At 34.5% G+C, this 16550-nt stretch overlaps 2 protein-coding genes and 1 non-coding gene across 3 annotated transcripts; 1 reads left to right on the top strand and 2 right to left on the bottom strand.

Moving 5' to 3' along the window:
* Positions 1 to 3495: 3495 nt before the first annotated feature.
* Positions 3496 to 4925, top strand: LOC143580424 (F-box protein At5g03100-like). Its single transcript, XM_077063449.1, has 2 exons — positions 3496 to 4606; positions 4680 to 4925. Exons 1-2 carry the CDS (start codon positions 3629 to 3631, stop codon positions 4749 to 4751), a joined length of 1050 nt encoding a protein of 349 aa, XP_076919564.1. The 5' UTR covers positions 3496 to 3628; the 3' UTR covers positions 4752 to 4925.
* A 3075-nt stretch (positions 4926 to 8000) lies between these two features.
* On the bottom strand, positions 8001 to 9907 carry LOC143580425 (large ribosomal subunit protein uL5-like). The gene is made up of 5 exons (XM_077063450.1): positions 9877 to 9907; positions 9673 to 9780; positions 9503 to 9545; positions 8474 to 8669; positions 8001 to 8392 (listed from the first exon to the last, which is right to left on the bottom strand). The coding sequence occupies exons 1-5, from the start codon at positions 9877 to 9879 to the stop codon at positions 8194 to 8196; spliced, it is 549 nt and encodes a 182-aa protein (XP_076919565.1). The 5' UTR covers positions 9880 to 9907; the 3' UTR covers positions 8001 to 8193.
* A 141-nt stretch (positions 9908 to 10048) lies between these two features.
* TRNAE-CUC (transfer RNA glutamic acid (anticodon CUC)) lies at positions 10049 to 10121 on the bottom strand. The gene has a single exon. It is a non-coding gene; the product is annotated as a tRNA-Glu (tRNA).
* Between the last annotated feature and the right edge of the window lie 6429 nt (positions 10122 to 16550).

Below are 16550 nucleotides of genomic sequence, written 5' to 3'. Positions count from 1 at the left end.
ACATATTTTTCAATTACCTAAAATCGGCTGGACACCAGAATGCAAAAGCTATTAGTTCAGCAAGGGCAAGAAAAATGAAGTTACCATGGACAAAAACAGATAATATGGTAGATTCCTGGATATTCTTGATACAGCACATGGAGTGGTATAAAGGAGACAACCTGGTTGATTGTGATTTCATAATGGATGATGTTAGGAAGGTTGAACACATCAAGATTCTTTGATTGAAATACATAGCTCGCAAATTGATTTCAGGAGCAAACATTGTCAAGAAGCATATGTTGGAAGATGCTAGAGATTTGGAAAGCAAAAACTAAAAAAAAGTTTAAGGTTTAAAAAAATCTCTTTTAAGGGTTTTGATGGATAATAGTTTATTATTATGAATTAAAGAAAAACAATTTTGTAAAAGCATAGGGCGTCATGTAGTTTATGATACCGTGAATCGGTTTGACATGAATGTTTGATACATGCACTTGAATAAAACGGTTGATCGGTATAGATGACTGTGTGTATGTTATGTGTATGTTATGCATTATTATGTATGTTTGTTTGTTACATGGACGCGAAGGCCAAAGGCCTAAAACTAATCTCATGTTACTGGCACGTGCATTCAATCTTTTATGCATTAATGGTGTATAGTTACATGAATTAAACACAAGTTATACATTACATGTACATAATGTGTATGCATATGCGTATGGTATTAACAACAGACACGTATATGATGTTTGGCAATACGAACAAATAAGGGCGAAATGGGATTTTACCTCATGGGATACACTTGATGTTTAAAAAAATATAGATAAAGCTCAAAACATTGCATATATGTGTAACACAACACGCGTATATCTTGAAAAATATAAGAGTTTGTATGTAGTATGTAAATATGTATACAAATGTAGGACTACACGCATGTAACATGTGTATAAAACTAAGCGACACGTGTGTACATCATCGTGAATATGTATATGTCAAGACGTGTGTAAACGATATATACCACATAGGTAATACGCAAATATGATACTAAGCGGAGTTTGCCTATGTATGCCGTTCACATACATAATGTTTAAAACGCGAATATAACACTCAGATACGCATATGTATTACATTCATCTAGGCTACAGTGGTCAATGTTCAATATTAATAACATTGTCCTAAAGCATAATATTCAACACATGAGTAATATATACTTATTGAATATATGTAACAATGTAATGAGTATACGCAATGTAAAAGGCACAAAATCATGTAAAAGCATTGCGGACTGATCGTCTGACATAACGGTTAACAATATGATCAGACGATGACCGGGTCGCAGTTGCATCAGCTGCATCAGCGACTTCTTTAGCAGTATGGACCGTCTCGCAATTGTGTTAGTCAAGATTGTTTGCATATATATGGAATTTGCCTTGCTCTATCTTGATTAAGTAGTACTTGACCATTTCTTGACCTGTTTACAACATGCTTCCTTTCTCCCATAAGAATCCGACATGAAACCTCCTAATGCCAAAAACAGAATTAGTATAACAATAATAAAATGATATCTGGTTAAGAGCATCATTCAAGTAAAAGTGTAAGAAACATGACATTAGTTAATTAGATTATTTACTTATCCACCCTCTTCACCGTAGCAAATAAAAAGCATCATTTAAGTAATTTTCACGTGTTCAAGGGTTTGTACTTGCTTCACATAATACATACCTAAACCGGGTCGTTTCCCACTTATTGCTGAAAACCAAAATAAGAATCAGACTTGTTTCTATTACCGATTATTCTAAACAATTTTTGTAAACCAGGTTAACGAGTCTAATACATAACCTGCACATCCCTATTTAATTTCATGTATGCTACATTATATTACATATGTGCATTACATGGATCAAGATATCATTTTGTTGTTCAACAAAAGCATATTGCAATAGATTTCTAGTATAGGTGCCATAATCTGACGTTACGTCTGCAAATGACCTCACATATGTTATGATATTTCTTTTTAATTATTACATATATGTAGTACTAATCGTAATACACATATGCAATACTTAAAACTCGGTATTAAGCGTATGCAATACCCTGTTTTATGCATATATAACAATGTAATATTGTGCAGCAGGGTATTTTTTATTATTATTACTTATATGTAATATTAACAGTATTACACATGTGTAATGCTAACAGTATTACACATATGCAATACTCTATATGACACATTATTACCCAGTTGTAATATTTATTTATCCCCTAATAATCTATTAACTCGTGATTAATCAACTAAACTAACAAATCAACATACGAAACAAACAAATTATGTTTTTTTTCTAGAGTAATAGCCGATTTTGACGTAAAATCAACAAATTTTGGCAGTTTAGACCTTGAATCACCAAATTTGGGCCGCTTTTGACCAACAATCACCTAATTCTGGACTTACAGTATAATTATTGATTGTAGATCTTGCAGATAAAGCAATATCTAATCAATTTAAGAGGGAGACAATGAAAATCAGTAAAAAACATGTGAATTAAGAAGAGTTACCTTCAATTGTCATATTCAATGGTTGAATCGAAGAAGGAGATATGATTGACGGAGGTGTATGCGTAATTACGCACATGCAGATGATCGATATTCAATAATTTAGGGTTCTTTATAATCAAGATGTTTCTATTCACGATCTGTAGGTTTTTTAAAATCTATTGGAAAATCAAATTTACAATTATAACCCTAGAGTTAGTAGTTCCTTAGTTCTCTCCCTAATTAGGAATTCTCTCATGATCCTCTCCCCATATATATATATATATATATTGTAAGCATTAATTATGTATATTACAATACAGATTATTTTTATAACTATTTTAACAAAGCAATTCTCTATTAAGTTTTTATCGGGCAAACGAACGGTTCATTGACACTTTCACGAATAAAATTCCGTGTTCGTGTTCGTTTTTTAAGGAACTGAACTTGTCCGTGTCCGTTCGTTAAGCTTTTATCGGACAAATGGACGGCTCATGAACGCTTTCACGAACAAAATTTTGTGTATGTGTTCGTCCATTAAGTTAAAGAACTAAATTTGTCCGTGTATTTATGTGTCTATTTATCAATTTTGTATGCGAACCATGGTTGTAAAAATCGTGCCTATGTGCCGAGTACTCAACGAGTAATCCCCGCTAGGCCGAATTCTCGGTGAGCCATCCCCAAGTACTCTCCGACTAAGGCCGAGTACTCCCAACTCCTCAGTCGGCCGCCTAACAGCTTTTGCAACCTTGTTGCGAACACTAACGGACACGAACGAACGTAATCGGACACTAAAGAACATAAATGAACATAAACGAACGTAAATAAACATATAAACTCCAACAAGTGAAAATAGTAATAAATAAACATTTGTAACCAGACAAACATAGACGAACATCAACAAACACATTAGCAAACATTCACAAACACAATTGAACGGACGCATTGATGTTCATTCCTTAAACGCACCAAACCAAATCCTTTGTCTACATTCATTCATTTTCCATGTTTACAGTCCACAGTCCACACCTCCTCTCTTTGCACACTCACTTCCATCTTTATCTTTAGGGTTCCACACAAAAAACCCATCTTTTTCCTTCAATTTTAAATCAAACCCACAATGGAATTAGGGCAAAATCAACCCATGAAACACATCCGATCTGAAGAAGATAATAACAACAATAATAATAATAATAATAATAATGAAGCAGATCGTATCAGCAGCTTACCCGATTGCTCAATTGTCGAAATCCTAACCCGTTTACCCGAAACAAAACACGCCGTTGGAACAACCACACTCTCCAAACGTTGGAAACATGTCTGGCACTCGGTTCCTAACCTCAGATTCGTCTGTTACGATGACGTCATCCCGGGTTTCTTCGACTTCGTTGACAAAACCCTAACCCAACGACCCCAATTGAAGGTTAACAAATTTGTTCTGGACGCGTGTTACGACAACGTGTTTGAATCCCGGATCGATAATTGGATTCGTTACGCGATCGATTGCAATGTCGAGGAGCTTAATCTGACGTTACGCCGTATCGAACGGAACGCCCGGAGGATATGGATTGTGGACCGGGCGGCGGATTTTCCGCTTGATCAGTTTGTTTTCGCGTGCTCGAGTTTTGTGGATTTGACGTTCTCGGGGTGCTCGTTTAATCCCACCGGGGCGGTTAGTTGGAAGAACGTTAGGAGTTTGGTTATTACGTGTGCAAAGTTGGATGAGGATGTGATTGGGAAGATACTGTCGGGTAGTCCGGTATTGGAAACGCTGGAGTTGAAAAGTTGTTATGGGTTCAAGCGGCTTGATGTTAAGTCGGAGAGTGTTAAGACGTTGGTGATATCCGGGTACGAGAATATGCCAAATTTTGAATTTGGAGAGGATGGTTTCGAGATTAACGCTCCGAATATTTTGTCGTTGGTAATTCAAGAGGATGTTGCTTTGAGTAAGTTTTGTTTGCGGAATGTGTCGTCGTTAGTCGAAGCTGAGTTGGATTATTGGCATGGGACGAACGAGGAATATGAAAAGACGCTTAAGGGGTTAATACTCAGCCTTCGTCATGTCAAGGTGGTCGAAATTGGGGGTTATTGTTGTAAGGTAAGCTTTTGCTTATATCAAATTTGTGTCTTTGATATGAATCTTGTTTCGTTTATATCAAATTTGTTTGCAGGTTTTGAATCGTTTGGAAGCTAAGGGTTTCAAGCGTCCGTCGAACTTGAAGGTCCCGACTTCGCCTTGGTGATGGTCCTGCAGGTGATGAGGCTAGTTGAGTTTTTAATAAGTTTGTTTGTAGGTTTTGGATTTGTGTTTATATACTTAGAAAAGTTTGACTCGTTGAGTGTTTGTTTCGATTTTATTTGTGTTTAGATGCTTAAATAAGTTTGGTATGCGAAGAACGTATTAGTATATTATAGAACGTTGGGAGTGATAGTTTTACTAGTTTACTACCGAAATAGCCCATTTAGGTTGTATTTTATCTTGACAAGAAAGCTACATTCGTAATTCAAGATTTGTACATGAAACAAGAAAATTGAAACTGTTAGTATTAATCAATAAATCAAAGTAATTTAGGAGTCAAAATAGGCTAAATATAAAAGTCAAGTTATTATGTAAATAGTCAAAATAGGTTAGAATGTACGCAGGTTTTAGTACACAACTTTTTACTTAAATATGAGAGTCAAGTTTTTATGTAAGAAGTCAAAATAGGTTAGAATATACGCAGGTTTTTAGAACATGATGTTTTACTTTAGATACCCAACGGATTAGGTTAAATATGAGTCAAATTATTATGTAAAAAGTCAAAATAGGTTAGAATATACGCAGGTTTTTAGAACATGATGTTTTACTTTAGATACCCAACGGTTAATTAGTTAAATATGAGAGTCAAATTATTATGTAAAAAGTCAAAATAGGTTAGAATATACGCAGGTTTTTAGAACATGATGTTTTACTTTAGATACCCAACGGATTAGGTTAAATATGAGAGTCAAATTATTATGTAAAAAGTCAAAATAGGTTAGATTATACGCAGGTTTTTAGAACATGATGTTTTACTTTAGATACCCAACGGTTAATTAGGTTAAATATGAGTGTCAAATTATTATGTAAAAAGTCAAAATAGGTTGGAATATACGCAGGTTTTTAGAACATGATGTTTTACTTTAGATGATAGCCAATGGTTAATTAGGTTAAATATGAGAGTCAAATTATTATGTAAAAAGTCAAAATAGGTTTTTAGAACATGATGTTTTACTTTAGATACCCAACGGTTAATTAGGTTAAATATGAGAGTCGACTTATTATGTAAAAAGTCAAAATAGGTTAGAATATACGCAGGTTTTTAGAACATGACCTTTTACTTTAGATACCCAACGGTTAGTTAAAACGGTTAATTAACTGTCAATTTCAAAGGGTATAAATACCCCTTGTATGTACGACATTTATATAAAAGTGTGTGTATTGTGTGATTTGCCGTCCCTGTATCTCGAGTCCTGCCACGTGATATTTGCATACTCATCGTGTTCATCCTAAATGATTCTTAATCATGATCTTAGTTGCATACATGATCCGGGCAACAGAAACACGTCACTTGAACTTGAAGTCTTCGATGTTGCTTGTTTTTGGATATGAAAATCCAACATTAATTTAACCGTCTTAGATGGGTATGGTTAACATCTAAACAGTGCATGTAAAATCTTTATTTATTTTTCTTGTGTAACCGGTAATTTAGAAGTTGATACATCATGAAAGTTAGCGGTTGAAAGTTAGCGGTTGATACAGTTTTGAAACTGATAAATTTCATCAGCAACGTCTATTATAAATATATAGCTGATTCTTGATTTCTAAGTACATGATATAGTTTTTTTCTATTAAATGATCAAGAAAAAGGACAATCAAGTACTTGACTGAGGGCAAATGCTCACAAAGCTAAAAGCATTTAAGAATTGACGCCATCTCATCTTAACAATTGATTTAGCTTGCAACTGAAGAATCCATTGCAACGCTTCATTTACAATTAATCAAAGACGCCTCCACTTCACCTTGTCAGGCGTCTTCCTCCATGGAAACGAAGACTTCATATGTGATTTATGGTGAGCTAAAATGCACACAGCCAAGCACATTCAGTTACAATAAGAAACCCTTAAATGTATAATGCACGTAGACTTCACACGCTGCTAATAGATAACGTTATCAAACTGTACTGACAAAGAAGTATATTCAGTTACAATAAGAAACCCTTAAATGTATAATGCACGTAGACTTCACACGCTGCTAACAGATAACGTTATCAAACTGTACTGACAAAGAAGTATATTCAGTTACAATAAGAAACCCTTAAATGTATAATGCACGTAGACTTCACACGCTGCTAATAGATAACGTTATCAAACTGTACTGACAAAGAAGTATATTCAGTTACAATAAGAAACCCTTAAATGTATAATGCACGTAGACTTCACACGCTGCTAACAGATAACGTTATCAAACTGTACTGACAAAGAAGTGTCAATGAGAAGAATTTTGTAGAAAAATGACCATTATGACCTTTAATCCTTCACGTGTTGTTCCGTTAGTTACAAGTATAATACTTCCATTCAAAGCCTAATATAAATTAAGTAATGAACTGAAAATTGAGCTTTGGTCTAAGATGTCTTACTAGTAGTGACTTTTGGTGATAACACGTGCATCCTTCACAAGTGTTAAATCTATAAGGAAGATGTTCCAAACTAGATTTTAAGGGTGTCATTTTGGCCTTAAAACGCGGTTGGAAATGCACCAGGAGACCTTACGTCCTCATGGTTTTTCTCATACAAGCCACTCATCCAAGGCGGTGTAATCTAAGGTTATATCATATGACCCATATCAAGCTCATATGGGGAGCCCATATGATGAGGCAACGGATTACTTTGATTCCTTTCACCTCTCTGGTGCTCGAATATGGGGATCTTATATTACAGTGAAAATTCCGGTCACTGGTAATGCACTATTTGGACCTGAAAACACAAATGTGTTAAAAATTAGTTGTTAAGATAGCTTATTTTATGTTTTGTTGAAGATAAACAACACAATTACACACTTACTGATTCAGAGCGTTTTTCCAAGTGAAACCAACATGTATGTGACGGGTCCCATTTTCCTTTCTCTAAAACCCAAGGTTGTGAATGTATATGTTTGTCAATAAATAATCTTACATGTTGAAAGCTTTATTGATGATGTATAAAAAAAGGGTACCTAACGACTAACTATATATACAGCTGAATTTTTTAACCCAAAACCTTCTTATTCTTACAATCAATGATCACAAGTTATAGTGAGCTATCTGAAACCCATTCTAACCCAAACCAAATGACATTTTTTAAAACTAGTCTCTAGACAACCCGTTCGAACCTGTTAGCATGCCTCTCTTGACCCACTAAACTTTGCCAGGTATACTCATGACATGATATTTTTATGAATGACTTTTAGTGAAAATACACAATGGCACCAACAAAATCAAAGCAGCATGTTTCAAATATAGAAATAAAAGACATGATCAAAAAAAGGTTCAATAAATTCCTCCTAAAGAAGAGAATAACAACATAACTAGTAAAATGCAAGAAACCGAAAGACAAAAATTGTTGTAATAAAAACTCTGGTGGCCAATGTCATACGTTAACCAACAAAAATAAAACTTAGAACGTCCTCTATGCTCCAATCTGTTGGGATTTGTTGAGGATAACTCCTTCATACTTGACCTGGAACCATTTCATCGCATCTTCCTTGGTAACTCTGTGCTGGATCCCAACACGTGCCTTGCACCTACGTCTGCGACCCACACGGTATCCTGGGCGTTCTAGCACCACAAAGAAGTCCATACCATAGATACCAGTGGATGGATCATACCTGCCATATAATAATACGATTAACATTCCCAAAGACAAGATAACACAGATTTAACCAAACAAAAGATACGACATAACTTACTTGATACCAAGATCAATGTGCTCTTGGATACCGAAACCGAAGCAACCCGTGTCACTGAAATTGCGTCTCAAAAGCTCGTATTCCTTCACCTTCAAGCCACTTTCCAAGAGCTGCATTGCCTTGTCGCCTCTAACGGTGACGTTGCATGCAATCTTTTCATTACGCCTGATCCCAAAAGACCTCACAGTGTACCTTGCTGTACCAATCATAAAAAAATAACATGCATATCGATTAAGGCGTTTTTAGAGCTTGTAACAACAGAAAAAAACGGTGAATCAAATCAACTGTACAAAAAAAATCTAACAAACTCTTATCAAACAACAAGAACTACAAAAATGTCCACATATTAGCTTCAAATGTATACTAAACAAAACTTTTAGCCACCATGGCAGCTAAGAGTGTAAACAAGCCAAGCTGCTCACGTGATACTCGAGCTCGAATCAATAAAAAGCAATTTTTTTCAAGCTCGATACGAACCAGAGCTTGAAATAAAACTCATTTAGCTATAAAGCTCAATGCTCAATCCTTTTGCGTGACACTTAACAAGCCTCGTGTAATTTTTAGTTTTACCTATTTAGACTTCCAAATATTAATATCACACTACACGGAGCTTGACCAAAACATAAACTTGCGGAATGTAGGTAACTTAACTAACAAATAACAAACGAACCAAGCCCGAACTTAAAAAAAACTCACGGGCTCTTGAGATTTGAAAAAAGAATTGGAAACGAGCGTAAGTCAAAACAAGGGCTCAAGCTTGTCTTTGTTTACACCAGTACCAGCAGCTAAAATTATACAACATCTTTGAACACAGAGTCTAACACTGTGACTAAAAACTGAAAGCCCAAGCACCTCACATGAAAGAGTAAAGTGTACTAAACCTAGAGTAATGTATTTCGTTTGATAAAACATAAAACTTGAAAAAAAATCGTGATAATAAATAAATGAAGCAAAAGAATTTGCTTCTGAACTGAATTACTAATCCATCAATAAGTACTTAAAACTAAAAAACTTAAAAGCATAACTTACCCTTGGAAAAGACAGGGGATTGGCCACTAAGTTGTTCCAAAACCTAATTTTATAAAAAATTAAAAACCAAATCAGTAAAATTTCAGAGCGGATAAATAAATAATTAACATAACAATGATAATAATAATAATAATAATAATAATAATAATAATAATAATATTCAAGAAGACCTTGGCAGCACGAGTGAGACGATCACCACTCTCACCAACGGAGATGTTGAGAACGAGTTTCTGAACCTTAATCTCCCTCATTGGGTTCGCTTGCTTCCTTTCCGATGCCTATGAAATCATCATATTCAATCATTATTAAATCAACATAATAATAATAATAATAAGAACTATAACAATTAAGTGTTTGATTGACATGGAATCTACCATTGGAGTTTGCTGAGTACGGCGGCGCAGGGTTGTGGAGGCAGCAGCGAAAATGAGAGTGAATGAGGATTAAAAGGTTTTTATGTTCAAGTTTTGAGGCCTCCTAGGGTTTCTGATGGATGTGAAATGACGGTTTTGCCCCTGGGTATTGAATGAGATTGAAAAAAGAAGATTCCGTTGCCGGGACTTGAACCCGGGTCTCTCGGGTGAGAGCCGAGTATCCTAACCAACTAGACTACAACGGATTGATGTTAGCTGGTTATTACAATGTTATATAAGGATGTGGTCCATTAGTTTGTTTGTAAACAAGGGGCTATTTGGAACCCACCATTGCCTTTAAGACGCACTGGCGGAGCCAAAAATTTTTTCCAATGAGTTCGGGATTTTTCGGTGCTCAAATTTTCGGCATTAAAGTTTTTGGATTGGATAAATAAAATGTCATGTCACTAACATAACAAAAGTACATCGTCAATATTCAAAAATATACAAAGTCAATATAAAAAAAATATCTATACTATATATAATACACCAAACAAGGGTAAATTAAGACACCTATTTTTAAGTAATTTACAACACTTAAAGCATGAGGTACATATGTTAATAAGGATAAAGTTGTCTTTTAAAAACAATCCATTCAACTTACAAGTTTGGTCCCTCTTTAACCATATTATGTTTTTAATTTAAGTTGTAAACTAACTTCTCATCCATGATTTTTAAACGACTATAGCCTTTTCAAACGTTAATATTTTTATAATTACACCATAAAAACGAGCATTTTATTCTCTTTAATTTGGATATGATATTGTTATAATTTTTTTGATTTTAAATAAATTAATATGTTACGTAGGGGTTTAGTGTCGGTTTTGATGGGTTTTAAGTTAAACTTATGAGTCCAACCATTAATACTGATTTTTTTGTCGTCCAAAACCAAAATCAACCATTGAAAGTTGAAATCGAATCGTTACTAACGGCATTGTTCCAGTTGGTTTCACAGTTTAAACTTTAATAATAAATTTAGTTTAAAATAATTATTAATTTAAATGTATCATAAATTTTAACTAAACACCAACATAATATGATACTTGAGATGATCATAAATAATGATAATTTTAACCACATAAATGGTAAATATTAATAAAAGATCTAGATGTGAAATAATAACAACAAAGATCACAAAATGAATCATAATGCAATTAGGTTAATTTGAAGTTGTATAGCCAAGTTATTTGTAATAAAAAGGTTATGTTCAATTAAATTTTAACTATATCTGATATATATATTACAAAACATATCTAATAATTAATAATAAAAAACATTAAAATGCATTCAACATTTACAGTCTGGTCTGGTTTTATATGGCCGATTGCCAGTATAAACCGCGAACCAACCGTTCACTACGTTTGAAAATTTTGAAACCGACCAACAACAAACCAAAAGTAAAAAAAGAAAAAGAAAAAAAGAAGCCAAACCAACGACCGGTTTAAACGATTTCAAGGTTTTAACCGAACCATAAACACTTATATTGTTACGTGATTAACATGTTCAAACACCCGCTGCACCGCGCGGGCACCCGTCTAGCATTATAAATACAATTAAAAGGCATCTTGACATGCTCTCACAATAGTTACCGTAGCAAGACATTACAAGTATTTAAGCATATAGTACATGTACCCACCTACAACAGTTTTTATCCACTTATTATTACCAGTTCAAAACGTGTCTGCGTACGTGTGAGTTCACCATCACTCATTCTCCGGTCAGCCTGTCTCCGTTCAGCTCAAAGGTATGTCACCGTAAACCCTAAACGTATTTTCAATTTGGAGTCCAATTTCATGATAATCATCAAGAATGACTGCCAAAATTTCGGAGTAATTCATTCGATTGGGCTTTTGTTGATCATTCGACTTCAATTTCCGGTGACTTTTTTCTTCTTCTTAACATGGCTTGGTTGCTTACAGGATAGCTCTCTAAACATCACATGGTTTCCTAATTTCCCTCTAGGAGATTTGCCAATGTTGCAGGTATGTTAAAGAATAATGATTAAAGAAATAATAATAATAATAATATTAAATTAGTTAGTTAAATATTTTGAATACACTGTAGAATGGGGTGTGTTGGGTCAGTTTAGGAATCAAACCAAACCACAACATTAAATTAATAGTTTATGTTTTCTCCTATTTAACGCAGGCAAGGCAACACTTATTGTCATAGAACATCCACAACGTTGCAACAACAATAATGATCAATCCTGCATACCCAAAGATGTGCAATCACATATACAGGTATACACCAACAAATAAACTCTCATTTCAAATTCGAACACAACCCCAAACACATATGCATGTGTTGGGAAAATCAATTAACCTTGCTGCGAGCCCGTTTTACCAACTTAGAAACGGTATCCAAAACGGGCTAGCGGGTAACACAACCCCAAACACATATGCATCTGTTGGGAAAATCAATTAACCTTGCTGCGAGTCCGTTTTACAAACTTAGAAACGGTATCCAAAATGGGCTAGCGGGTGGACGCCTAACCGGTAATACATGATTTTAAATCAAACCTTAAGAAGTCCGTTTACTTAAATGAACTGAGCAGGCAAAAGACACAAACCCTCAAACAGATTAAACGACGACCGTTTAATTTAACAAGCTATACATATAAACTCTTAACACATTCTCTTCGATACAAAGGCTTAAACAGATCATCAAAACACCATATGTTTAATCAGAGAGACTAAACGGGCCAAGGAAACAGAACATGTTCAGTCTAAAATAGTATAAGAAATCTACTGGCTCATACATGTTTGTGGTATTTAGTTGACTTTTCAATTAAAATATATACTAAATTAATGGTTTCATCACATTCATACTTTTTAAAGGATGTGCCATGTATGTATATACTCAAGTAAAAAACTTATCACAACTTTGGTAGTTTTTGACAGACGCGGCTCTGTCAAATTGGTAAATCATTTGGAAGTGTTACTAATTTTATTTGTGTTCTGGTCAGGACGAGTTCATTTCGAACCGGGTTGAGTTTTAAAGACGCAAATCGCCCGATTTGGATTACGTTTTATTTGGGACCTGAACAAATAATTTGAACCGGTCCGAACGGGTTGATTCATAGTAACTTGAACACGAAATGAGTCCTAACACGACTCCTATATTCGGGGGCTTACCCAAACACGACCTACTTGACATGTCAAGCTTTTCTATGAGGTGTTAAAATGGGTTGCGGTCACAGCTTTACGTGTCCAAGCCGCCTTTACAGTGCCAGCTAATGTCTTCATATGTAAATATTTGTTGCTCAACCGGATATGATTCTTTCAATTTAAAACATATTTCGGGTTAAGTGGATCCAAATTCACGGTGATTTGTTTGTGTTTTCCTTAAATCTTAGTTACTCAGATATTTGACTAAAATTGCATATAGTCTAAATCATTTGGTAGTCTTACTAACTTTATTTCTTATTCGACAACTACGGTCTTCTTTAACAATGCAATGACAGCCCTCCTTGGAACACTATGCAAAGAGAAGGTCAAAACCCACGGCTACAAAGAACCCCCCCCCCCCCCCCAAACCGATGTCAACAACGTAAAAGGGCCACACCATGAGCCATCAGGGTACTAGACCACAAATGATAAAAAGTATAAAGTAAAGGCATTGTAAAACGGACTTCTATGCTTATGCAAGAATAGAGGTGACTAGGAAGAAATGCAAGCTTTGAACCAACCCACTATGGAAAACAACCCCCTTTTGACCATGGACTGAAGAACCTCTTTTTGGGAAAATATCAACCATAAACTCAAATCATGGAACGAAACAAGCAGCAGCCTAATGAGCATACAAGGAGCCTCTTAACCATGGAATGAAGCTACAACACTTATTTTTGAAAAATATATAATTAGGCTAACGATGGATATATATGTAAAGATACATTCCTGTCTAATTTTGAACTTAATCAAGGCCGTTAAGCATGTTTTTTTTACTATGTACAAAACTAAATTCCAATTTACCAACGACGACATGGCTAATCCGTTAAACGAATGACCACACGAACACGTCTAACACAAAAGTAAACATGGAACCAACTCGGTCCGCAGCAACGCGCGGGTACGATTTCTTGTTATATATTATAATTCAAACTTTTTTTATTAAGTTTTAACTAAGTTAGACTTACAAAGTTATAAGCCCTTTGCTCTTTTATATTAATCTATATACGGGTACTTTTTATTGTCTGATTTTTAATTTTTATTAAATAATTTTTATAGTTTTTTTTAAGCATCTTATAGTTTATAAAATAAAGTTTACTAAAAAATATTATAACTACGTTTTTCAAAATCAACGGAGAGGACGAAATTAAACATTTTAGATTAAGAGAAGACCCGACCACATAGAACTAATAGTATATAAACATAATAAGCTAATACTTAATGAAGACTGATGGATAAGGATTTTATTGATATAGGGTGATTGTTTTTAGATGTTTCATTTCATACAAACGTATATAAAATTTATGTGTTGTTTCGGCTCAAGTAAGAAAATACTTTGATTTTAACCCTATTACATGAAATAATATGAAGACTGAATCACTTGAAAAAGCTACCTCCGCATTATCGTTCTAAATCCCATAAATAGTACAATTACAAGTAGTTAAAAACAACCTCCATATTTGATGCTAAAATCAAGTAATGTGCAACAAATGAATAAAAAACTGAATACATAAAATATTATAAGAAGTTACAATATTACATGAAAGTGTGAATGTAGAGAAAAACCAGGCCATGGTGTCCAATATGTAAATGTGTCAGCTACCTAAAATAATTAAATAAATAAGAAACAGTTGTCTTCTTCTCTACCAATGCTACCACCATACTTTTAAACTTTCAGTTGCAGAAAGATTCAATATGTTCTCTTCATTTTTTTTTTTGTTCACTGATCTAATGAGTTAATACTTACACTTCTAAGCAATAGAAAGGTTCACCCTTAAATCAATGAGTTCGAATAGTTTTTTTTTAGTTATAACGGGTTCGCCCGTCGAAAAAGAATGGGTTCGCTCGTTAATACGACGCTATATGCTATATATAAAACTGAAAAAAGTGTGGCTTCGGCCGAACCCGGTGGGTTGTGTGTACCTCCGCCACTGTTAAGACGGATGACCGATTCAGAGGCTTACATTTTTTAATTTTACAGGGTTAGAGATTTCATAAGTAATTCCAAGGTTTTCTTTTATTGAACCAGACATCATTTGGTGCTGACTACTTCAGAGGTATTAAGAAGCAATCAAACATCCAATGAGTATACCAAAATACAAATTGTTATAGGTGTTTTGTCTTTTATATTCATTTTTATAGATAGGATGCAAAGCATTCTTGGATAGCTTACTACTTAACTAAAAGATAAGTCTCTTTAGACTACACACAAAGTGTGCTTTTTTATGAAAGAGTACCAACGGAAAAGAACGTATTTTTTTTAGTAAGAATAAGAAAAAAAATCTCTATGTTTTTTTTTTATGTTAGGTGAAAAAAGGTTTCAAAATGACCATGTGATTATCTAAAAACTTTAGGAAACATGAGTATTAGTTTCAACTTGTCATGTCACATTTAGCAATTTCACGTCAATCTTAGACAATGTTAACAAATTATATTTAACATTTAGCACATGATCATTTTGAAAACCTTCAAATAATGCTAAATGCTAAAGAGGTTAAACTCAATATTTAACAAATTAACCTCTTCAAATAATTTGTTATTGAAATGCGTCAATATGGTATATGTACATTTGAATACTAAAATGGTACGTGAAATTACAAATCTGGTAATACAAAGATAGAACGACTTATAACTCGTTATATGTACACTTAATGACGGAAGAAAAATAAAATACATCAAGATCGAACCCATAGTTTGGGTTGGAACCTGGAACGGATATGAGGTTGCACGGGGCTCATTAGAAGGGAGTTCATCAGTGAAGGGGTGTACATGTTAGTCTAGGTTTTATTTATGTTTAGCCCACATGCCCGAGTTATGTTAGTTTAGGGTTTGTTTTAAACTAGCATTTTTCTCGGCGTGGGGCATGTTGGTAAAACCCAAGCGTTATCGGTCGCAAGGGTTGAGGCAGTAAGTCAACGCAAAATTGGTCGGTTTCAGTCACGTGTGTTATTGTACCGAAACTAAAGCCAAAATAAAAACAAAAAAATAATAAAATTTGAGGTGGACCAAGTGGCGTCAGCCGATAAAATTCGGTCGTTGGTAAAACCCTACTGTTATCAATCTCGGGCGTTGAGAAGGTGAGTCTACACAAATTCGGTTGGTTTCTGTCACGTTCATTACGGTATCGGAACTAAAACAAAAAACAAAAGCGACATTCGTTCGGTTTAGCTACATTTTTCACGAGCTAAAACTAAAAAAATACAACACTGACATTTGGTCGGTTTTCGTTACGTTTGTTACGGACCGAAACTAAAACAAACCAAAGGGACCAATAAGTGTTCGGCCCGTTTTTCGTTACGTTTGTTACCGACCGAAACTAAAACAAACTTGAAAGGACCAATCAGGTGCCGCAAAGTTTCCCAGTCGGGACTTTGCGGCACCAAACTTTGTAATTATATATATTATATATATAATAATTTCTTGTTTTAAACTCATTTGCACCTAGCTAATACATACTTCAAAACC

The sequence above is a fragment of the Bidens hawaiensis genome, unplaced genomic scaffold (assembly GCF_021521415.1).
Source record: "Bidens hawaiensis isolate Kalapana, Puna unplaced genomic scaffold, B.hawaiensis_p1.1 tig00030482_1, whole genome shotgun sequence".
NCBI classification, from domain to species: domain Eukaryota; kingdom Viridiplantae; phylum Streptophyta; class Magnoliopsida; order Asterales; family Asteraceae; genus Bidens; species Bidens hawaiensis.
The sequence above is the reverse complement of the archived record's forward strand: the minus strand, read 5'-3'. Positions and strand labels throughout refer to the sequence as shown.